Genomic DNA, 24,690 nt, shown 5'->3' with positions numbered 1-24,690 from the left:
TTGGAGTGATTTTTGAAGCGGGAAATGAAACGCGTGAAAAAATTTGGTGTGATTTTGGTGCTGAACAAAAGTGAAGAGCGGAGCGAAAAGAGAGTGGTTTTTGTTCATATCGCTGTTTTTGAGAGAGCGAGAAATTGATGTGTGAAAAAATTTTCTAAGTGAGCGAAATTTTTTTGTTCACGTGCGGCTTTTAAAAGCAGTTTTTTTGCAACTTTTGAGGGTTATGAAGTTTGATTATGATATGGTATTAGTTTTAGGCTTGTTTTGATAGGAATTGAAGGTTTCAAGTTGTTAATTTGAGTTTTATGCTAATTTGGATGTTTTTGATCAGTTTTGCTGATTTTTAGACGAAATTTAATGACTTTACCTGTTTTTTTTTTGTTTTACTGCTTTAAGTGGAATTTGAATAGAAGCTTGTTACTTAAAGAATTTTCAGATACCAATTGAATAAAGTTTTATTGGTATGAATCATTTTTTTCTTAGGAAAATTCAGAGAAAAGTTGAGAAATTTTAAACTATTTTTCTTTCTTTTTGTAGTTTCTTAGCCTATTATGACTTGTCAATTGTTTTGCGAGCTTTTCCTTGCTATAATTGCAAGGGATCTTTTTTTTCGGCTTTATGTTTCCTTGAACTATTAAAAAAACTCTTAGTTTTTATAGTTTTTTTTTCAATTTGTTTTTGAATGCCTTTTCTATTCTTCCTTATTTTTTTAGAGCATTTGTGGAGGTTTAGGGTTCACAATAGCTGTTCTAGGTGTTCAGTCAAATGTATGGGCAATTTTCTCCTTCGAGTCGTTTCCGGAGTTCTTCCGGTTATGTTTTATTTACTTCGTCGAACAAAAAAATGTTTCGCTTTACCTCATTTTGCCGCTTTTTCAACGTTTTGCGTGAAATCTTTTTGACTTCTCTAGGCTAGTTTCTTCTCTCATTATGGTAAAAGTGATTTTGAACATCAGTTGCTCAGGAAAGCAATTCAAAATGAACAGAGTCAGTATAAAAAATTGAAGTCAGAAATAGAAACGGGATAAACCCATAAAGCCCAATTTTAGATGCCCGCTATTTGAACGTCGTTCCTATAATTCTTAGTTACCATCTCTAATGCTTATTGGTATTGATAGTAGCCCCTCTAGCCTCTCTCTGAGAAACAGAAGTATGTTCAACTACGAAATGCCATCAAAATAAACCGGACTTAAAAAATGTTTTTCTACAAATCTTTTTTTTTCAATATCTTCTATTCTTTCAATCCCAATCATGCTCTTTGGAATCAACGGCGGCTATTTTCCAGCAATCTGCCGGGTATATTTAAGTTGTGCTAGTCATTCCGCTCATAAGAAAGTTCGCTCATTTTCTCGACAGTTGAATGATCCATCTGATGAGAAATTGGAGATAGTTTGCTTATGTTTAGTACTGAAATATTGAGAACGCTTAAATATGGCTCTGTCAGATCATTCAATGTGTTTATTATGTGTTTATTTTTGTCATGATCAGGTGCTGTTGATGCTCACTGTTCCTGATGTAAGAAGAGGAGTTCCAGATCAGGAAAGTGGGAAGATAGACAAGGAGGGTGAGAGATTCTGGTGGTGGGGTCACTCGCTTTTCTTCATCACTTTCATCATGAGTATCCTCTGGATCGGAGTCTACTCATACTTCATGGTGAGTCGAGTGTTTCTCAGGATCGAAAAGATTATTTGTCGAAATTAACCTTTGGGCAAACTATGTTTCCTTCTATCAACGTCGATATGGCATATAATTAACTTTTCCTTTCCTGTGGAATTTGTATCAATTGTTGTGGTCTTCGCCTGAGCGATTGAGTTATCAATAAAATATTTCTCCCTTGTCTTCTTGTATCTTGCGTTCTCTAATTTGCGCTCATTCAGAGTTTTAATGCTGAATTCAATTGGCGTCAGCTCGCTGCTAAAATAGAAATCAAGTTTGGATTTATTTTTCGATTTAAATCTGTGGCCATTCTTGTGGTCTATACAAGCTCTCAACTTCACAATGGCCATTCTGCGAACAATATGGTTCCACCACTCCAAGCAAGCTACAACGGACCCCCATCCGCCAGCAATATTCGACAGACGTTAGTCTGTTTTTAATAGCCGCACAGCGATAGCTGGGGCAATTATTGGCCTTCTCTTGGTTTTTTTTTACAATTCAAAGAATTTGAATTGTATTGGGGCGCTGTCTTTTTTTTAAAAAGATCTGTTCACACATTTTCATGATTCTTGAAGTCAAATTGGAGTGGTGATTTTGGTCACGCCGAAACAGGAAATAGAGCGAAAAAGCGAGTGGTTTTGCGGCGTGAATTTTTTTCGCTCTAATTTTAAAGTAGAGTGAGAAAATGGTGTTTGAACAAAAATTCGATTTCTCGGTAGTGGTTTTTTGTTCACATGCGCCAATTCCACTCTGATTTTTACTGTTTTTTCGATTTTTTGGATGGGATTTTTTTCCAAATGGTTTTCCCAATCCATTCACAGCTCATTCTAGGCATATTTTTTGTTTTAATTGAATTTTCATTTTTCGCTAGTGGTTTTTTGTTCACATGCGGCATTTTGACATTGATTTTCTGTTTTTTTTTTCAATTTTTTTATCTGATTTTTTTTAAAAATGGTTTTCTCAATTCACTCATAGTTCATTCTTGGTCTAGTTTTTCTGTTTAGTCAATGAAAATTCTTTGAATTGTACGTCAGGACTTGTCCTGCTATGTTTTTTTAATTCGTCGTCATGATTTTTGTTACGACCATATGACGTCACAGCCACTTTCTGTTCATTCGTTCATGCAATTTCAACTGAATTGCATGTGTGACGTCGTTTTTCGCTTTAGTGGAGCGAGTTTTTTTGTTCATTCGCGTGATTAAATTTTTGGTCACGCTTGACTTACCTCACTCTCAAAAATGACTTCCTCACTTTGAAATTGACTTTTATTTACTTTACTTCAAAGAGATAAGGTCAAATGGGTGTGTGTCACTCTAAATGAAGGTTATTAGAGATCAGCTAATAGAGGCAGCAATGACTTATACAGATTTTTAATCAAAATATAACAGATCAGCCCTCAATGAAAAGACGAATTTTTTTGGTCTGTCTTTTTTACTATTTTTTTAGACTGCTGATCTACGAATATATTGCGGCTATTTTCTGGCAATCTGCCAGCTATGTTTATAGATATTCGAAAACCAGAGTTTCTTGTTTAACAGAAACACATACAGTTGCCTCAATGGGTTCAGAGGCAAAAGAGTGATGACTTTACCCCACTTGTGGGGAGTAGAGGGAGGAACTATATGTTCAACTGATTTCTTTAATCAGTCAATTTTAGCCGGTCGATATATATTAGAAAATCCTTCTAGCGTAAATTGTTATTATTAATAGCAGCCTCAGCTTCTCAGCCGGTTATTATAGCGCTACAATTTTTTGCAATTCAAAGAATTTGAATTATATTTGGGCGCTGTCTTTTTCTGAAGATCTGTTCACACATGTTCATGGTTTTTGAAGTCAAATTGGAGTAGTGATTTTGGTCACGCCCAAACAGGAAATGGAGCGAAAAGCGAGTAGTTTTGCGGCGTAAAATTTTTTTGGTCTAATTTTTTAGTAGTGAGAAAACGGTGTTTGACCAAATGTTCGCTTTCTCGCTTGTGGTTTTTTGTGCACATGCGGCAATATCACCTTGTTTTTTTCAATTTTTTGGATCGTTTTTTTTTCTAATTGGTTTTCCCAATCCATTCATAGATCATTCTAGGCCTAGTTTTTTGTTAGATTCAAATACAAATTTCTCGCGAGTGGTTTTTTACATGCGGCATTTTGATATTGATTTTCTGTTTTTTATCTGATTTGTTTCAGAAATGGTTTTCACAATTCACTCATAGTCCGTTCTAAGTCAATTTTTTTGTTTAGTCACTAAAAATGCTTTGAATTGTACGAAAAGGCTTTTTGACTTCTCTAGGGTAGTTTCAGTCTTCTCTCATTCTGCTACAAGTGTTTATAGACAGCAGTTGCTCAGCAATGGAATTCGAAATAAACGAAATCAATAAACGAGTCAATAACAAAAACGGAATCAGAAATAGAAACGGGATAAACCCATAAAGCCCAATTTCATATGCCCGTTACTTTGTTCTTGGTTACAATCTCTAATGCTTATTTTTATTGATAATAGCCCCTCTGTCGTCGCCCTACGAAACAGGAGTTTGTTCAGCTCCAAAATGCTTTCAAAATAGTTTGCACTTTAAAATTGTTTGTGTACAAACATCATTTTAATCCCAATCTTGTCTGTGGGAATCAACGGTGGCTATTTTCCGGCAATCTGCCGGGTATGTTTTGGACTTACGTTCATCTAACAGCAATTCAAAAGGGCGTCTTTAGGATATCATACGGTTGTGCTACTCATTCTGCTCATAAGAAAGTGTGCTCATTTTCTTGCCTGATGAATGATCCATCTGACATACTTTCGGAGTTTTCGATGTTTAAAACTTTGGAGATGTCGACTTTTTCGGGGCTAAAATACATAAATTTCAGCTTTTTGATGCTGAGCCAGCATTTTTTTTGCTAATGTTGAAATAAATTTATCGGCTTAATTGTTTAAGCGGACAATACTGAAACTGAGAGTCTTTCAAATTATTATTTACAGGATTATTGGGTAAACATTTGACCATTTCATTCTAGATTTGTTTCTTTTTTGGGTTACTTTGGTAGTTTTTTTTCTGCTTAAATTTCTGAAAATTTGAACCAGTACGATATAATATTTATTTTATTCACATTTTAGCGGCCGCCTAACTGTTATTGCAGTTATTGAAGGTTAGAGCTTAGCAAACCTCCTGCTTATATTTACTAATTTTGTCCACTTTTTCTTTCAATTCGTCATTCAAGTTTTAATTTGAAACTGAGAGTCTTTCAAATTATTTTTTACAGGATTATTAGGTAAACATTTGACCATTTCACTCTAGATTTGTTCACTTTTTGGGTTACTTTGGTAATTTTTTTCTGCTTAAGTTTCTGAATGTTTTAACCAGTACGATATAACATTTATTTTTAATAGCCGCACAGCGATAGCTGGGGCTATTATTGGCCTTCTCTTGGTTTTTTTTTTATTTCGTCGTCATGATTTTTGTTACGACCATATGACGTCACAGCCACTTTCTGTTCATTCGTTCATGCAATTTCAACTGAATTGCATGTGTGACGTCGTTTTTCGCTTTAGTGGAGCGAGTTTTTTTGTTCATTCGCGTGATTAAATTTTTGGTCACGCTTGACTTACCTCACTCTCAAAAATGACTTCCTCACTTTGAAATTGACTTTTATTTACTTTAATTCAAAGAGTTAAGGTCAAATGGGTATGTGTTACTCTAAATGAAGGTTATTTGAGATCAGCTAATAGAGGCAGCCTTAACTTATACACATTTTTAATCAAAATATAACAGATCAGCCTTCAATGAAAAGACGATTTTTCTTTGGTCTGTCTTTTTTACTTTTTTTAGACTGCCGAGCTACGAATCTATTGCGGCTAATTTCTGGCAATCTGCCAGCTATGTTATTCACATTTTAGCGGCCGCCTAACTGTTATTGCAGTTATTGAAGGTTTAGAGCTTAGCAAACCTTCTGCTTATATTTACTAATTTTGTCCACTTTTTCTTTCTATTCGTCATTCAAATTTTTGCTAAAACATTTTGCGTATCGTAACTCCGCTGGGTTTTTTTTTAAAGATAAAAGAGATTTGTTTGATTTGACTCTTTCGGCTATCATTTAAGCTTAAGTATTGTCGAAGATTAGCTTCATTCATGGAATCTTGGGTAAACAGCCAAAATTTCTGTCTGTTCGAATTCGTCAAAAGCATTGATCAAAAACTGATGAGTTATTTATATGACAGTCATAAAGGGCTATTTATGCGTTCACTGCCTAATACGGCAAATTTTTCAAATATGCGAATTTTTATCATGTAATTTTTTTGGCTAATTTATCTCGAGGAGCGTTCAGTTTAGACTCCTTAGCAAATAATCTGTTTTGAATTAATTGAATGTCAAATTATACGCAATGATTTTCAAACTTGACAATGATTTTCAAATTTATAAAGAAAATAATCAATTAGTCTTTTTTAACATAACTAAATGCTCTCAAACGAAGTTGAAATGGTGTTATGGTGCAATTTAATACCATATCGGTACAATGAAATAATTTTTTTTTGCCAGTTCCCGCAAATGAGGCTAGAATTTACGAGTTAGCAAACTCTCCTGATAGCTGTGTATATGACAATGTTTTTAACCGTTTGTCGGATCAAAGATGCAACAGTTTTTATCCTGAAGTATTCAGTTGTAAAATATTAAAATGCAGTATTTGTATGCATGCCGCCAGTGAGAACGTCTTTTCTCAAGTTCTTCTGCAAGGTCCTTGAACAGTACAAAGATCAAGTATGCTTCATAGGTTTCTCAAAAGCCTCTATTTTTGAAGTTCACGATTGTCGGCCTGTCTTTTTCAAGTGCTTGTGCTCTCAATTCGATGTAAAAACTCGCGTTATTTGTCTATATTTTTTGATATATTATTAAAAGGTATAATAAACCCGTCGCTCTAAGTTAGATTAAATTTGTTGGTTCAAAGACTACCATTTAAAACCAACGTTTTCATGTTTTTTTTTTGATGAATTCAGTTTATTTGTCTTTCTGTTAAAAGAACTAAAAGTTTCCCTATATTTGTTTGAATTTATATTTGTTTGAACTGATAAAAAACTGTTTCCAAACTTAATCTTGCGATTTCCATTTCATGCTAATTTAAGCGTATCTTTCATATTTCCATATTTTGTACATTCCGCCTTTATTTTCAAGGTAGTCGTCGGTACTGTGTACCAAATTATGCTAAGTCATTCAAAATCTTCATTTAGAAATTCAAAAAGCGTCTATTTAAGTTCGAGTCATCTGAAACGTCCGGAAAATGGCTTTGTTTCTTAAATTTGAACTGAATTGTTGAAATCCGATATCAGACTTCAAAGAGGCTTCTTCAATTGTATTAGCGTTTTAGAAGAAACAGTAGTGCTAAATTATTCCTAACTTAACATCAGTTGGCGTTCCAAGATGCACAATCAGTTTCTTTCAATGTTCAAAGTTTTTCAAAATTGATCAAACGCAAACTAGACACGATCAAAATTTATGTGTTGCCAAAATGGTTATCGTTTAAAGTTATGGTAGGGTGTCGATAGCTGACGCAATTGATCTTTAATAAGTGTGATTAAGATTTATTTTTGAGTATAATTTAATCCTAAATTATGATTTTAGTGCTAGTTTGTGTATGATTTAATCATAAATTATGAGTGCTAGTTTGTAGCAATTATATTAGTCCTGTTGGTCTTTTTTATGCGATTTTTTGCTTGATAAGTCTCCAAAACAGTTTGAGCCCGCACCCCCCCCCCCCCCCCCCACAGCGCTGTTGCCCCCCCCCCCCCGAACACACTGTTGCCATCCCCCTCCTCCTCCTCCCTTTTTGGGCATGGATTAGTTTTCAACTTTTAATATCACGAATTTTAGCAGTTTTTTATGCAACTTGCAATTTTCCAAGTTTTTTGAAATTTGTCAATTTTTAGGTTTCTCCAGCCTCAAGAGCCACATAACATCCTCTAGGGTTTTATTATAGGTTACTGCACAGCTTCTTGATGTAATGGAATGTTTTTCAAGATTTTAATATAACCAATAAAAAAATTTTTTGAATTTTTTATCATTTTTTCGGCACCAGGGTCCCAGTGATCTCCTACAAGTTTTGATGATAAGCTGTTGCATAGTTTCTAGAGTTGAGAGAATGGTTGTGAATATTTATTTTATTGACTCCAGCTTTATCAATTTTTTGATAAAATTAAAACGTGTTTTTGAATTTTTGGAAAATTATCTTGTTCCAAGTTTCTGAATCTTTGAGCCAGTGAAACCATTTAAACCTTGAAATAGGGATACTGGATCGTCTTTTGAGACAATGAAATGGTTTTGAAGATTTTAATATGCTGATTTTTAGCAAGATTTTTTTTAAGAATTGCGATTGTTTTCAAAAGTTTTGAATATTTTTAGAGCTTTTCTGAGTTTAACAATGATTACTGGCCATTGAAACTTTTAAATTTTTGCAGATGGGTTACTTGACATAGCTTCAGACACAAAAAAAATGTTTTGAACGTTTTTACTTGGAAATCCGGAAGCTTCTTTAAATTCTGCAATATTTTGCCAATTTTTAAAACATCAGTTTTTTTTTATTTGATTGATTTATTAACAAAGCTAGAAAACTAAAAGTTGCTCAGTCGACTCGTGCCTAACCTAGCCTCACTAAACCGTAGCTAGCTACTGACCAAGCCAACTTCTCGCCGGTCGTTTGATAGCACTTCGCCCGACGTTAGTCGGTTATGTTAAATTGTTTCCAGAGGTCAATAGAAAAAAAATATCTTAATTATGTATATTTACATCGAGAGAAAATCAATATCACCTGGGAGATCACTATTAGGCTATGAAGGCTTGTTTCCAAGTGTCTCAAGCGGAAGAGAAATGACTATGGTAGTTGCTGACAAGAAAAACAGGAAAGTTACCGCTGACAAAAAATACAGATTTAGTTAGTTTGGTTTAGTACGAATGTTATTTACAAAGATTGGAAAATATGCTAGTAAGCAGTTTATCATCTGCCTGGTTTTAGGTCTTATAGAAAATTTGTCCTTTATTTTTGAGTAGACAAAGTTTCCTTGATCTCGTTCGAGAATTCGTAATTCTAAAAAAACTCATCTTTGGGAATTAAATTTTCTAGACATGAAACTGAATTTTCGCACCTTATTATTTTTAATGCTGTTTTCAAAATTTCATAGAGGTGTAGCTCTGTACATTGTAAATGAGTAGTTTTCTCCTGGTTGTTGTATGGATTCATTTTTCCTTTTGAAAGTCAAGATTCTACCAATTCTGTTTATCATCATGTTCAGTGGTTTCAGTATTTTGTATTTTCACATCCAAATATTAGAACTCCATACTGAGCAATTGGCAGCACACATGTTGTATAAACCTTTACAAGCTCCCTTGTGCTTAAAAATTTACTCCAACGGCAGAATAAGGAACAGAATGTTGTTAGTTTTCCCCCATTGACTGAGCAATTTGTAGGAAACTAAGGTCTTTGTCAAGTAGGATCGCAAGATACTTATTCACTGACACATTGTGTATTTCCGTGTTGTCAACCAATCTTTAGAGTGTTTAGGTGATGGGTTTTTTGTTTTTGTAAAACCTAACTTTGTTTTATCAGCTTTCAATGTGAGGTGATCCTTTTGAGCCCAATTGCAAATCTTTCCAGTTTTTTTATGCTCGTCACTTTTGGTTTTTAGGTCATCTTTGGTGTAAATCACAGTATCGTCTGCATACGAAATAGTGCCAGTTCGCGTTGTAGCAAAATCAATATCATTCATATAGATAACAAATAACAAACGTCCGAAGACCGAGCCACTGGAGTACGCCAAATCTGATATTCTGTGATAATGACTGTTTTTACCCCAATTTTGTTAAATTGCACTTTTATTACTGAGATAGGACTTCAGTAATTCTAGGACAGGCCCCCTTAATTCGCAATTCGAAGATTTTCAAAAAATTGTGTGGTCAACAATGTCAGAGGCCTCTTTGAGGTCAAGGAGGGTGAATATAGCTCACGCTGTATTCTTTATCCAGTTTGTTCTCAGGTTCTCAACAAGATCTACGATTGCATTAATTGTACTGCTTTGGTCCCTGAAGCCGAATTGATTTTTGGTTAGGACATTTTCTTTGTTCACGAAAGAAACAACTCTTGCTGTATAATATTTCCAATTGCAGGTAAAATGGATATTGGCCTGTAATTTGATGGCTCAGTTTTATCGCCATCTTTGAAAACTGGAATTTTTTTCGCTATTTTCAAGCGTTTGGGATAGTAACTTAACTTCATGCATTTGTTTAAAATTTCTTATAGTAAAGGTGCTATTGAGGAAGCAATACTTTTTAGAAAATAGTTGTTAAGATTAAAGGCATCAACGTTGTATTTGTTTTTTAATTGCCTGAGAAGTTTTATCATTTCATATGTTCTTTTGCACAGAAACATGCTACGTACAAATATTTTGGTTGTGCTTGTTATCAAGTCACTATCAATTTTAGCTGCCAATTTTTCGCCTATTTCGGAAAAAAAATATTGAATTTTTCCAAGTTTGTTTCAGTAATACATGGTTGTGTTGGCTTTGGGTCACCCGACAGCTTTCTTACGATCTCAAAAAGTTTCTATTGCCGCTGCTGGCATTCTTATGCATTTTTTGGTAAAATTTTCTCATGTTTGACCTTACTAGGTTTTTACTAACTTTGATTGTTCGTAATACTTTTTTGGCTTCTGTCAGATTTTTCTATGAGGTACAATTGTGTTGAATGGCTGTTCTTGGAAGCAGCGTTTTTAACTTCATTGTCAATCCAATTTTTATTGTTTGTTGACTGAAAGTTTCTATACTGGCACCACTTGAGCCTATTCTCTTTTCAAGAATTCCTGTAATTCTTTTAGATGAAATTTGGATTTTTTACTGTGTAGTCCGTCTGCTAAAAATTTTTCAACGTAGGCCTCAACATTTGTTCTTAATTTTTTAATGATTCTGGGGTTTTGCAGTTTTGACCATATGTGCGAACTGCAGAGTTGTTTACCTATATCCCGTGCGTTCGTTTCCTGCATCTGCCATTCAACGCAATAGTGATCACTCACCGCAATTTTTGACTTTTTATAGGGAACGGAAATTTGTGAAATACAGATCAAGTAAGGTTTGTGTTATTTTTGTCTCCCGAGTTGCAGTATTAGGTCCCGCCAGTGTTAGTTCGTTTGCTTGCAAGATGGATGTTAGCTGGTTGATTTCTTCCTCTATGAAAGAACATTTGCATTGAAGTCACCACAGACTTCACATCTCGTTTCACAACAATTTCACAACAAATTTCCCAATGTATGAAAAGTTATCTCATTAGAGCAACTAGGGGGCATGTAAATACAGCTTACAACGGCTTCAAGTTCTCTATGGTTGATAAGTATAGAGCTAGACTAGACAGAGTTTTTCTCCAGCTTTCCAAAGAATTTCGCTTTAGCACTACACTTAAATACCAACCCTGCCACCTCTTTTCTCCCTCTCTGCGCTTATTATGGTTTTATAATTTGGAGTAATAAACAATTGTTTTCTATCATTGTTATTTAACCATGTTTCCGTTATGCATTAAACTAAAGGTTGTTGTTCGTCGCTCACAAATATTTTGATTTCGTCATAGTTTTTGGACAGAGATCTAATGTTTTGTAGTAAAACAGTGTTAATTTCTTTTTTAACGTCATTCTTTTTCTTTCAGGTATGAAAGAAAATTTATTAAAGCGCGACTGCAGCAAAGCATAGCCAATTTTCTCCAAGCTTTTTATACTTGTATTTGCATCACTCGCTTTTTGATAAAACACAATAATAAGCAGAGTATTTTTAAAAAAAATTCAAAATTTTAAAAAGAAAAGAAAATATTGCGAAAAAAAAACGATTCAGAACAAAAAAGTGCTCTAGGTTACAGCTCCCTCTGTGGAAATCACAGAATTGCTGTTTGTAGTGTTGGTCAGTATAACCATCGAACGTCAAAAGCAGAATGCTTATATCACCGTTTGCTATTGAATAATGGAAATTTTTATTTATGACGAGGCCAGGTGGACAACTTAAGAAAAAAATTGTTCAAAATCTTAAGCTGTATCTGAATCTTAAATCTGAAGCAGTTGAAGTTAGCGACTGTCTAATCATAATTTAGGAGATGTCAAAGACAATTCTTTAAATCTATTTTTAAAGCTACGCTTGTTTGGAAACCTTTTTTGATTAAAGTCGTTAAAACTCATGGATGCTCGTGGATGCTATTGAGTAGTCCTAAACTCGGTGTTGGTAGTGTAGTACCGTTTGACCGTGTTAAGGTCAGTCGTGAACGAATATTACATGACTTACCTCTCAAGAAAATTACTTCTGTACACACTTCTTAAATATAATTTGGGACTATGAATTTTAGTTGATTTTTTAATAGGTTACCCGAGCTAGGTTATTAACGAGCTCTTTTAGTTGCAAGACATTGATGTTCTAATTTTTATTTAAGAATAAGGATAGAATTTCCAATCATTTTTAGTAGCACCTATTTTCTCTTATAGTGGTCTTTCAATCTTAACGCACGTCAGTGGGGTCAACGGCGGCTATTTTCCGGCTGGTTATGTTTCTAAGTTTGCTTTCTGGTTGAACGAATATCAATTTTTAGATTTAACTCTTATTTTCAAGGCTTATGCTCATCGAATATTGATCTATCAAAATTGAGGTTGTTCTTAACGGGTAGCTAGTTTATTTAGACCCAGATGTGAACACAAAAGACGCACGTCATTTGACAAAGAAGTTAAAAGAGTGCAAGCTAATGTAGCAACAGAGCAGCCGTGGCTTTTGTCCGCTGTAAAGAGCTAGACATCAATTTCATTTGAATGTTCAACTGCTGAATTAGTCTTAAAAATTAATCCCAAATCAAAACTACGCCAATTTCCCCTCTGCCGTCTTGCAGATCAGACGCGACCGAGGCGATCGCTCGAACAGGAAAAGTTGAGCCGCTGTACAAAACGTAATCTTGACTAATGCGTCCTTTGTGCTTTGTTTGTTTTCAAACGTGAACAAAAGGCCTTTGTTCCTTGATTGGTTTGGTTTTTATGTGAGAACAAAACAATTTGACGGAGAAAATTTGACTTAGATTAGCTCAATGTTAAATTGGTAAGCCCAATTGTTCTAGCTTGAAAGGAGACAAGTTTAAGTTGAAAAATTTGTCAACAATTATTGACTTGCCAGCTTTGATGTTAATTAGGGCAAATATAAATTAAAGGCGAACACTAATTGGAATTTTTCAATTTGTTTGGTCTTATTAGAAGCTTGCAAAAACTTCCTCTTTTTATGCCTACATTTGTCTTCTTGTTTTTCATGTAATTAATTCTTGCGTTCTAAAAATAAATTTCAAACTGTAACCCGTCGCGTCACTATGTTTCATAGTATTTATGTTGGGATTTAGGATGCTCAATTTTAGGTTTTTCTGTTACAGCCGATGCACTTCTGTGATTTAAATGGACAGTTATTATGCGTTGGTGCTCTTCAGATCTGTTTCGAGGTTAAAATTGAAAAATTCAGCTTGAAATCTTAGTGAAGGTAAAAACTATTGGGAACTGAAAAACTGTTAGGGTACTATTTAAAAGCCGCAAAGTGGTTGCTGGGGCTATTATTGAACTTCTCTTGGTTTTTTATTTCATCAAGATTCTTGTTTCGACCATATGATGCCAGAATAACTTCAATTTTTAATTGGTCTCGAAAGAAGTTTGAAGCAATTATTGTAATTGTGTTGGTCTTTTTATGAAAAATTTTCGCTTGACCGATTTGACTTTTCGAATGACGTTTGAGCACTTGGACTTTTTCGTTTTGCGTGGTCTAAATTTCTCTCTCATTAGCAATTTTGAGCAGCTGACCTCAAGTGGCGGCAGTTCACTACTAAAATTGAACGGAACGTGCGCCGAAATTGGTATCAATTTTTACACTTTAAATTTCATTAGTGGTTATAATGGCAATAGCCTATAATGACGTCATTTGAAGCCCCCTCACCAATTTTAGTCCCCATCCACCCGACTGAAGCAGCCTACAATAGATTAGAGCTCCCATTAGTCGTTCGAGGGCAAGTCTTCCGGCGTTTTCGGTTATGTTTTTAATAGCCGCCCTCGTCTCAGCCGGCTATTATAGCGCTCCTATTTTGTTTTTTTTTTACTTCGTCGAACTTTTTTCGCTTTACCCATTTTGCCGCTTTTTCGACATTTTGCGTGAAATCTTTTTGACTTCTCTAGGCTAGTTTCACTCTTCTGTCATTCTGCTCAAAGTCCTTTTAAACAGCAGCTGCTCACCAAAGCAATTCAAAATAAAGAGAGTCAGCATAAAAAAAATCAAAGTCAGAAATAGAAACGGGATAAACCCATAAAGCCCATTTTTAGATGCCCAGTACTTGAACTTTGTTCTCATAAGTTTTAGTTACTATCTATGATGCCTATTCGTATTGATACTAGACCCTGTAGCCTCTCACTGATAGACAGGAGTATGTTCAATTACGAAATGACATCAAAATAAATCGCACTTAAAAATGCTTTTATACAAAATTCAATTTTTGTCGATTTTTTCCTTTTCTTTCAATCCCAAGAGAATTATGGGAATCAACGGCGGCTATTTTCCGACAACCTGCCGGTTATGTTTAAATCTTGAGCTGCAGATCTACGAAGTTATCGTGGCTATTTTCTACCAATTTTCTACTTTTTGTAAATAGGGAAATCCAGTTCTATCAGAGCTCTATTAGCCTAAATATTGGGGCGCTCTTTTAGCACGTTTGCCGACTTTGAAAGGCCAGGTGGACAACTTAAGAAAAAAGTTGTTCAAAATCTTAAGCTGCATCTGAATCTTAAATCTGAAGCAGTTGAAGTTAGCGACTGTCTAATCATGATTTAGGAGATGTCAAAGACAATTCTTTAAATCTATTTTTAAAGCTACGCTTGTTTGGAAACCTTTTTTGATTAAAGTCGTTAAAACTCATGGATGCTCGTGGATTCTGTTGAGGAGTCCTAAACTCGGTGTTGGTAGTGTAGTACCGTTTGACCGTGTTAATGTCAGTCGTGAACGAATATTACATGACTTACATATTACACTGCAGATCTACGAAGCTATCGTGGCTATTTTCTAGCAACTTTCTACTTTCTGTAAATAGGGAAATCCAGCTCTATCAGAGCTCTATTAGCCTAAATATTGGGGCGCTCTTTTAGCACGTTTGCCGACTTTGAAAGTCAATTAAAATTAAATTTGAGTGTTGATTTTTGCGAGGAAGCTACGGAGTGTTTTAATGCATGGTTTCATAAATAGTTTTGATTAGTGCTGCAGTCATGAAAAAGTAGGTAATACCAGTTAATGCAGTTTAATTTCTGGACTGTTGCTTAAGGTTTTATTCAGCGTCACTTCAAACTAATAATTGCTCGAAAGACCATTATGAGTGAGAATTATTTGGGATATGATTTTTAAAAATATTTTTGGTTGATTGGTTTTGTCTGCATTTACGCCAGCAAATAATTATTCTCTAAGGGTGTACTTCTCCGGAACTGCTGAAGTGGCATCAATTCAGGGCGTAAAGGGTATTTTTTAACTTGCCATTTCTCCAACCACATTTTTCGCATTCACCTCACTTTTCGGTCACATGAGGCCCACTGATGCTATCCTCTCAAATTCTAAGCTAGTTTCAAGGAACGCCAGTGACTTCAGACCAATTCATTTGACCGCGAGGTTCAGTTAACGGGTTTTCCATTAAATTGGATTTGTCGGTTTTAAATAGCAATCGGCCTCTCAAAAGCTATTAGAGCTGTCGGCGCTCCTTTTACGACTCAAAGAGGAGTTACGGTGATTATTAATAGCCGCCTCATCTTCTCAGCCGGCTATAATAGCGCTCCTATTTTTTTTACAATTCAAAGAATTTGAATTATATTGGGGCGCTGTCTCTTTTTTTTAAGATCTGTTCACACATTTTCATGATTTTTGAAGTCAAATTGCAGTAGTGATTTTGGTCACGCCGAAACAGGAAATGGAGCGAAAAAGCGAGTGGTTTTGCGGCGTGAATTTTTTTCGCTCCAAATTTAAAGTAGAGTGAGAAAATGGTGTTTGAACAAAAATTCGCTTTCTCGCTAGTGTTTTTTTTGTTTACATGCGGCAATTTGACTTCGATTTTTACTGTTTTTTCGTTTTTTGGATCGGTTTTTTTCTAAATGGTTTTACCAATCCATTCATAGTCCGTTCTAGGTCTAGTTTTCTGTTTAGTCAATGAAAATTCTTTGAATTGTACGTCAGGACTTGTCCTGCTCTTTTTTTTCACTTCGTCGAATAAAAAAATGTTTCGCTTTACCTCATTTTGCCGCTTTTTCAACTTTTTGCGTGATATCTTTTTGACTTCTCTAGGCTAGTTTCTCTCTTCTCTCATTCTGCTGAAGCTGATTTTGAACATCAGTTGCTCAGCAAAGCAATTCAAAATGAACAGAGTCAGTATAAAAAATTGAAGTCAGAAGTAGAAACGGGATAAACCCATAAAGCCCAATTTTAGATGCCCGCTATTTGAACTTCGTTCCTATAAGTCTTAGTTACCATCTCTAATGCCTATTGGTATTGATAGTAGCCCCTGTAGCCTCTCTCTAAGAAACAGAAGTACGTTATGTTCAACTACGAAATGCCATCAAAATAAATCGGACTTAAAAAATGTTTTTGTACAAAAATCTTTTTTTTTCGATATCTTCTATTCTTTCAATCCCAATCATGCTTATTGGAATGAACGGCGGCTATTTTCCGGCAATCTGCCGGGTATGTTTATTTTGTTTCTTCTGATTGGTTAGAAGTCACTGAAACGGGTGTAAAAAGTAATGCCGCACGTGAAATCAAGTGTTTCAGTCATAATGTTGAACTAAAGTTAAAAAAGGGAGCAAGTTAGAGTGGTTTTTGTTGATGCATTCTGAGCGAGAGCGAGAGAAGTGGGCGTCAGAAAATTTTCATTAACTGAGTAGATATTTTTTCCTCGTGCTGCGACATTTTCAAAACGTTCAATAGCTAACTTGATCAGCCCAAATGGATATTCGCACTTTTAATAACAAAGAATGGTACGCTGAGGATTTTTTTGACGATTTTGAAGGTATATTTATATTAAACATTTAGATGCAATTTTTAGATATTTTTAATAGCCGCCCTCATCTTCTCAGCCGGCTATTATAGCGCTCCTATTTTTTTTTTTTTACTTCGTCGAATAAAAAAATGTTTCGCTTTACCTCATTTTGCCGCTTTTTCAACGTTTTGCGTGAAATCTTTTTGACTTCTCTAGGCTAGTTTCTCTCTTCTTTCATTATGGTAAAAGTGATTTTGAACATCAGTTGCTCAGCAAAGCAATTCAAAATGAAAAGTCAGTATAAAAAATTGAAGTCGGAAATAGAAACGGGATAAACCCATAAAGCCCAATTTTAGATGCCCGCTATTTGAACGTCGGTCCTATAAGTCTTAGTTACCTCTCTCTAATGCTGATTGTTATTGATAGTAGCCCCTGTAACCTCTCTCTAAGAAACAGAAGTATGTTCAACTAAAAAATGCCATCAAAATAAATCGGACTTAAAAAAATGTTTTTGTACGAAAATCTTTTTTTTTTCAATATCTTCTGTTATTTCAATCCCAGTCATGCTTATTGGAATCAACGGCGGCTATTTTCCGGCAATCTGCCGGGTATGTTTGTCATTTTGCCGATATAGCCGTATTTTTTATCGGTTTTGTTCTTCAAGTGTGTTGGTTGCAGTTAGTGTTTACGGTGGCTTTGGATGTTATTTAATTCGATTGATATCAATAATAACTTTGTCAAAGATATATTTCTGACTTTCTCCTCTTTCTTGTGCATTTTTTTGGTTACATTTATGAGTTGAAATGCTTATTTTTATGTGTTTGATGTGCGTTTTTACTATTATGGAAGCATAGAATTTTTATTGGCGTTATGTTACCCAACTAAATAGAACATTCGTGTTTTTTGAAAAAGTTTGTTTCCCTCGTGTTTTTTACACGGAAAATACTGAAATTGTATCTAAGTTGTTTGTGCAGAACAATTGTCAGAACGTAGCGCAACTTGCAGAGAATTTGTTGAAAAAATTACTTAAGGATTTCAAATTTTTGCATTCTATCCTTCCTTTTCTTCTTTATTTGCGTTTCCTTGTATTTCTCGTTCTTATTATTTTGTATACCAATCAGCTGGTCATGGATTCAATATCCATGATGTCCCACAGTAAGCTAAGAATAACATATAGGTTTTTCAACTTTAAAAATCTGACTCCAGTTTTTTTTTCGAAGTAAATAGTTCAATGAAGTAAATATTTCAATGCGACGGAAATTGACTGCGGATGAATTTTTTCTATCGTTTTGCCTTTTGAGCTTGTTTCTTTTTTTACCTAAGTCACGACCCTGACGCTTGACCTTATCAATTATCTCTCACTGTTTCAAATAAATGGGGTTCTCTTTACTCATTGAATTACGCAATATAGTGAATACCGTCAAGGTCAAAAGAGCAAAACCAAAAGAAACGCGATTACACGATAAAGCCCGGTCATAGTGCAATAGTTTATCAAAGTTCGTTAGAGCGATTGATTGCTGGCATTAGTCGTAAGCTTATTAGCCTTCACTTTAGTTGTTAAGTTGAATAAAGTTAGTTGAATTAAGTATAATTTTATATTCTAACTTTAGCTACACACGAAATTCGCATCGAACACTTTTGCCTTTTAGAAAAAAGGCTGCCAATTTGTATCTCTGGCTTTCTTTTTTGTTTTAATCCCAATTGGTCCCAAGGGGGTCAGCGGCGGCTATTTTATGGCAATCTGCCGGATATGTTTACTCTTGCTTCAGAAGTTTCTGTTATATAATCAAGATCCTCACAGCTACTTTTGACGAAATGCCAGTTTTTAACAAAAATTCTGATCTTTTTGGCTTTCCTGAAAACACTCTTTGCATTGTTGGGGTTCTCTTGTTTCCGATTAAAGCGGTTTAGTATTATTTTATTTGAACAGAAAATTCTTCACTGGATATCAATAATATATCACAAAATAGTGAGATTTTCTCAGAGCCTCATGAGTTATTGCAATGTCAAAATTGTGAACCTCCTCTCACTCGCTTTGAAACGATCTTTCTTTTTAATCCATCAGTGTGGTACAACTGTTTCAATTGGGGATAATAGATCAATTGTGGATTGTCATTTGGTTGGTGAATTCACTGTTCATTCAACTGTTATATGACGAACGCTGTTGTCTCTGCTGGGGAGTGGTTATGGTTTCTTCAACAGTATAGACGGAAACAAAATGGGCTTGCCTTGACTGCTTGTTAAGTGATGCTTTTAATCTGGCGTCTGAGTGCAGTCTTCTAAGGGCGTCAATGAAATAAATTTTTTCCACGGTAATTTTATTAGGTGAAGAATTAGAACCGATTTGTTTCTAACATTGTTTATATGTTCTCTTATGACTATCCGCATATGGGTGATTGGACTGAAATCAACCGAGTTGTTTGGTTGCGTGTGGGTAATAAATCATATCCTAGTTTTGTCTGAAGAAAAGGCGGCATCTAGAACACGGATGAAAAGGCGATTATGTGTTTAAAACATGACTCTGACTTACTTATGTTATATTACGTCGGAAAACACAAAAAATTAGATGTGCTTTCTTGGCTTTGAGAAGAAGGCTTCATCTGCCTTTGAGAGAAAGGGAATCTCATCATCAGTTTGTACGCTATTTGAATCGATGTTTTGATTGCTAATTGTTTCTATTGAGAAGTGCTAAGACAGAAAGTTGGTTAATTAATCAAAGGAAAAGGCGAGGACAATTACGTACGGTATTGTTTCTATGTAAATTAGGTGTGGTGGGTGGAGAGAATTGGGTTTCTTCTGGACATAGAAAGTTCAATCATGGGACTGACCCTTTTGGCCGCCGGGACCAGCATTCCAGATCTGATCACGAGTTACCTCGTGGCATCCAAGGGTTTCGGAGACATGGCACTGAGCAGCTCCATTGGAAGCAATCTTTTTGACATCTGCGTGGGTTTGCCAATTCCGTGGCTCATCTACTTGGCCATCGAAGCTTCAATCAAAGTAAGCTTTTATCTATTAGTTCAACTTTTGCTATTTTGTGTAGCATTGAGAATAAAGTTAGTGTTTTGAATAAGTAAGTATGACGATGCTAAATTTTGATTGGTTGAAAAAGACTTTTGTAAATTCATACAGCACGCATTTATTATCTTGAAATTCATACAGACGATTCTGCTCAGTACAGTTCAGTTGCTTAATAAATTACTTGAATTGAAAACTTGTAGCAGAAAAAGAGCGTTTTTACCGAACCCGCGCTCCGAATAGCACTTAGCAAAAACTTGCAATTAAAAGCCTTTATTAGAAAGGATATTGCAACGATAACTCGTCTCCATACAATATAGCACTTGGCACTAGCACCTACACAGCCGCCTCTAAAAAGATAGAAAAGGTAGAAGCAAACTAAGAAGAGAGTTATCATATGGCGACAGAGATGTTGAACGCTTACTTCTGTTAAAAAGAAAGAAAAATTTGCAACTGATGGAATTAGCCATTAACGGAAAAACTTACAATCTTCGAATCATTAGAAAAACAAACACCGGAATTAGCCTTTATTTTATCGCACAAGAAGACAATCAAACCGATATCAAACGGATCCGTATTACAAAAGACTCAGAACTTTACAATTTCTTTCAAAACTACCGAATTCGAGAAATCAACCAAACCACAAGCACAAACCAACTTTACCCATTCAAAATTATTTGAGCATCAACCTCTTTGTTTTGCTAGCAAAGAGAAAATACAACGCAAGCCACAACAGTACTTCTATGACACTATTGGAAGGCTATCATCCTAGAAACCCGTTCGTATTCTTCAACGACAAAACAATCGACAGAAAAGTACGTCAAAAACTTGCAGCGAAGAACAAAAAAGACCAACCAAATAGCCTAAACTGCAAAATCTGTGACACAGCTAAATTGGAGAAGCGCACAAATTGCTCTTTCCACAAAAACACTTCAAAAACGAACTGACTAAAAGAAAATGGCAGATCCAAGTCCGCCTCACGTACATCTGAAAAGATTCTCAGGACTACCAAACGAAAACTGGCCTGAATTTGAAGGACTACTGAGAGCAAGCATTGCTGTATCTAGAATTCCTGAAGCGAACCACCAACGTGCAAGATATCTCCACCTACACTTAGCCGGTAATGCACTCAACTATTACCTTCGACTCGCAGAAAACACAAGAAACGATCTAGACGATTCGCTCGAACAACTACGCAACCGATATGCAGGAGCAGACCAAAGAAGAAACTTTGAACTCGATCTGCAATCGAGAAAGTTTGATCCAGTGAAAGAACAACCAGATGACTTCCTCACAGATCTGCAACGCCTCGCCAACCTCGCAATTGTGGACGATCCTGCAGCTCACATAGACCGCACTGACGAAAGAACAAAACGAATAAGAGAACAATTCATTCAAGGCATGCCCTTCAAGTACAAGAAAGCGTTGCTGAAAGAGAATGACAACATCACTGTAAACGAACTATGCGCTATCATCAAACGACGAGTCAGAATTGATCAGATAAAACCCGAACCACAATACACCACGGCATTCAATACACTAAACGCATCAGGAAACCCTGCTGTGGCCCAAGCCATAGAAAGCATAATGGCGGCAGGCATAGCATCAATGCAAGTAGCACAGCCACCGCATCAGCGCGTGGAGAGTACTCAGTACCCTAGCTACAGAAGAGGAAATAACTACAGAGGCTACAACCACAACAGACAAACATACCAGTATAATGGAAACCAAAATGGCCGAGGATACAGTAACAACTACAACAGCAGAGGACGTAACCGTGGAAGCTTTCAGAGAGCCCGAGGAAATTATCCGAGAGGAAGGTCAAACTTCCAACGAAACGACCGAAGTAATGGACGTACCGAAAGATCTCCTACACCAATGAGAACATTTTGCAGAACATGTGCTAGCAATGAGCACACTGCCCGAGATTGTCCAGAACGTCAACCAGCATACCGCGATGGAAACATGCCATTCAATCAGCAATCAAAAAACTAAATAACCTGCATGTCTTTCTACAACATATACCAGATAGCATGACAAACTATAGCGAAAATGTATTCATAATACCTCTGCAATTCGAAACATTAATAATGAAAGCAGTAGCAGACACTGGAGCATTCAGCAGCGCCATGTCAAAGAAACATTTTGATAAAATAAGCAGAAACCTCTACCAAAAACCAGAAAAAACAAATCCTCCTGAAATAAACGTTTCTACAGCTTTCCTACACCAATCACCCATTTTATTTACAGTCCAACTGACATTCAAAATTGGCCATTTACAATTTGAGGAACAGTTTATGGTGTTTGAAACACTTTCCGCTATCCTTCTTGGCTTTCCCTTCTTTGATAAAAATGAGATTATTATTGATGCCCACAACAGACTACTCCAAACACCAGAATTTACTTTTCAGCTAAATCTAATGCACATAAAAGGCAACAACAAACAAAAACGTCTCAACAGCCGAAAAAAAATCATGCTCAAAACCAAAACAACCTATACGCTATCACCTGGGGAACAAAAATTTCTGGAACTAATCCCATCGGAGGAAACTGATGCACAAGAACAAATTGGACTCGTAGAGCCTACTGTCAAATTTGAAAAACTGGGCCTTGGTCTAACAAGCACGCTTGACAAACTTACAAAAAACAAAACTACCACCCTACTTGCAATCAATACAACAGAAGTTCCACTGCACATTAGACAAGACTCTCCAGTAGCAACATTCGAAATCATCACACCAGAGCAAGCACGCTACCTGATACCACTTGAGCCAAAACTTCTCCCATCAAGCGACTCAAAGAAAACAATAAAGCAAATAGAAAAGTCTATAGAGAGAACAGCAAAAGGCGAAATAAATCATATAACAATAAAACACGAAAACGGATTCTGGTTTCCGACCCCAGAAACCAATCCCGACACATCGAAGATGAGTGAAGTTGAAAAACGCATATATGACGAACTTGTTAAATTTAAAAATCTTGAAGCAATTCAACCACTCTCGAAAAACGAAGACAGGAAAACTTTTCTTAACGCATTCAAATGGAGCGACAGCGTACTCTCTGACAAAGATAAAGAAAGAACAGAACAGCTTCTAGTCGAATTCAATGACATATTCACAAGGCACCGCCTTGACATTGGCTACACTCACAAATTCTCAGTCAAATTGACACCAGACACAAACAGACTTGTATACTCAAAAACTCAAAGAATTTCAATCCATCTCAAAGACGATTTGCTTGTTGAACTAGCCCTTCTCCAGTACTACGGAGTCATAACAACGCTCCCCTTCAGCCGCTACTCGTCTCCAATATTTGCAAAACGGAAGCCAAACGGGAAGCTCAGAATATTAGTAGATCTAAGAAAAATAAACCATCTCATTAGAAACGACTACAACAATAACAACTTCCCGATAGCTACACTAGCAGATGCGGGCACCCACTTAGCCGGCAAGAAACTCTTTTGCAAGATGGATGGCAGCCACGGCTACTTCTCTGTACCAATGGCAGATGAACAATCAGTACAGTTACTGGCCTTCAACTTCGCATCGAGAACATATGCTTTTCAAAGACTAGCCCAAGGACTAAGCAGAAGTGTCAGCGCCTTTAGCTCATTCATGCGTCAAAACCTGGACCCCGTGATAACAGCGGATAAATGCTTTCAGTACGTCGACGACATTGGCATCGGAGCACATGACACAAACGACATGTTGGAAAAACTTCGAGCAGTCTTTACATGCATCCGAGAATCAGGAATGAAACTCGCAACAGACAAATGCGCATTTGGACTCAGAGAAATACAATTCCTTGGTAATACGATAACCTCTGAGGGTCTCACACCAATTACACAGAAGATTACAACCTTTCTGAAAACATTCAGAATGCCGCGAAACCCAAAACAAGTCAAACGAATGATCGGATTTTTTCAATTTTACAAAGCCTTTATCCCTGAACTTGCTGAAAAACTTTTACCGTTCTATCGTCTACTTAAGAAAGACACCAATTTCGTGATAGAAGAAGAACACCAAGTTATGCTGGAAAAGCTCACAAATGATCTAAGAACAGCCTGTGACCTTTCACTCAGATTACCCAAAGTTGACCAGCAATATGTAATAATGGCTGATGCATCCTTTTACGCAGCCGGATACGTACTAATGATAGAAGACTACACAACAAATGATGACAATCAGGAACTGAAAATTTATGCACCCGTCAGTTTTGGATCTAGAATTTTCCACCCAAACCAACTCAAACTTTCGATATATGCGAAAAAATTCCTCGCAGTTCACTTTGCCCTAGATACCTTTGCAAATATTATATGGGGATGTAAAAAACCAATTCTCATTTTGACAGACAACAGATCAGTAACCAGGTTCTTTCAAACAAAAATCATACCGCCAACACTTTGGAATGCTCTCGATCATGTACTCAGCTTCGACATCATACTGGGACACATACCCGGAAAAGCCAATTTAGCAGCGGACTATCTGTCGAGAATACACATAAACCCGAAAGAGAAGCTCGAGCTACGCATCAACTCACGCATACCGATGCACGAAATCGAAATCAACACAGCAGCAGATACACCTGACAATTCAATCAGTTATCTGAGCAGCTCAGAAAATGACGATACCCCCAAAATTATGAAAACATACTTACTTGAGAGAAAACAAACCAGCGGAGAAGATCCAATGAATGTTCGAGCTGACGTTCAACTGCAAATTCTTGCACCTGAAACGCAACAAATAAACGCCATGCATGAACAAAACCCATTGGATGAATTCATCACTCATGGGCACGGACCTTTAGACCTCCGTGCCGAACAACAACAAGACAAAGATATCAAACGGGTACTGCTCTGGTTTGAGAGAGGTTCACCAACTACAGGACAATATCTATCCAGTGACCTAAAAAAGTATCTCAAGCAGTTCCCAAGACTATCGATAACAGAAGGCGTCCTTCATCGCAAGTTCTATAACCACACTGGAAACCAATTTATTAAACAATATTGC

At 36.2% G+C, this 24,690-nt stretch overlaps 1 protein-coding gene across 7 annotated transcripts in view; it reads left to right on the top strand.

Moving 5' to 3' along the window:
• The window catches only part of LOC142341626 (sodium/potassium/calcium exchanger 2-like), a 75,862-nt gene that overhangs the window by 23,203 nt on the left and 27,969 nt on the right, over positions 1 to 24,690 (top strand). For all 7 annotated transcript variants that reach the window (XM_075392727.1, XM_075392720.1, XM_075392724.1 and 4 more), the window contains exons 5-6: positions 1,488 to 1,652; positions 19,430 to 19,663. In XM_075392727.1, coding sequence (XP_075248842.1) covers positions 1,488 to 1,652; positions 19,430 to 19,663 — 399 coding nt within the window. The remainder of the gene's footprint in view (positions 1 to 1,487; positions 1,653 to 19,429; positions 19,664 to 24,690) is intronic.

Source organism: Convolutriloba macropyga, chromosome 6 (assembly GCF_964194025.1).
Source record: "Convolutriloba macropyga chromosome 6, txConMacr16.3, whole genome shotgun sequence".
NCBI lineage: Eukaryota > Metazoa > Xenacoelomorpha > Acoela > Convolutidae > Convolutriloba > Convolutriloba macropyga.
Note: the sequence above shows the minus strand (reverse complement) of the source record. Positions and strands in the feature narration are given on the sequence as shown.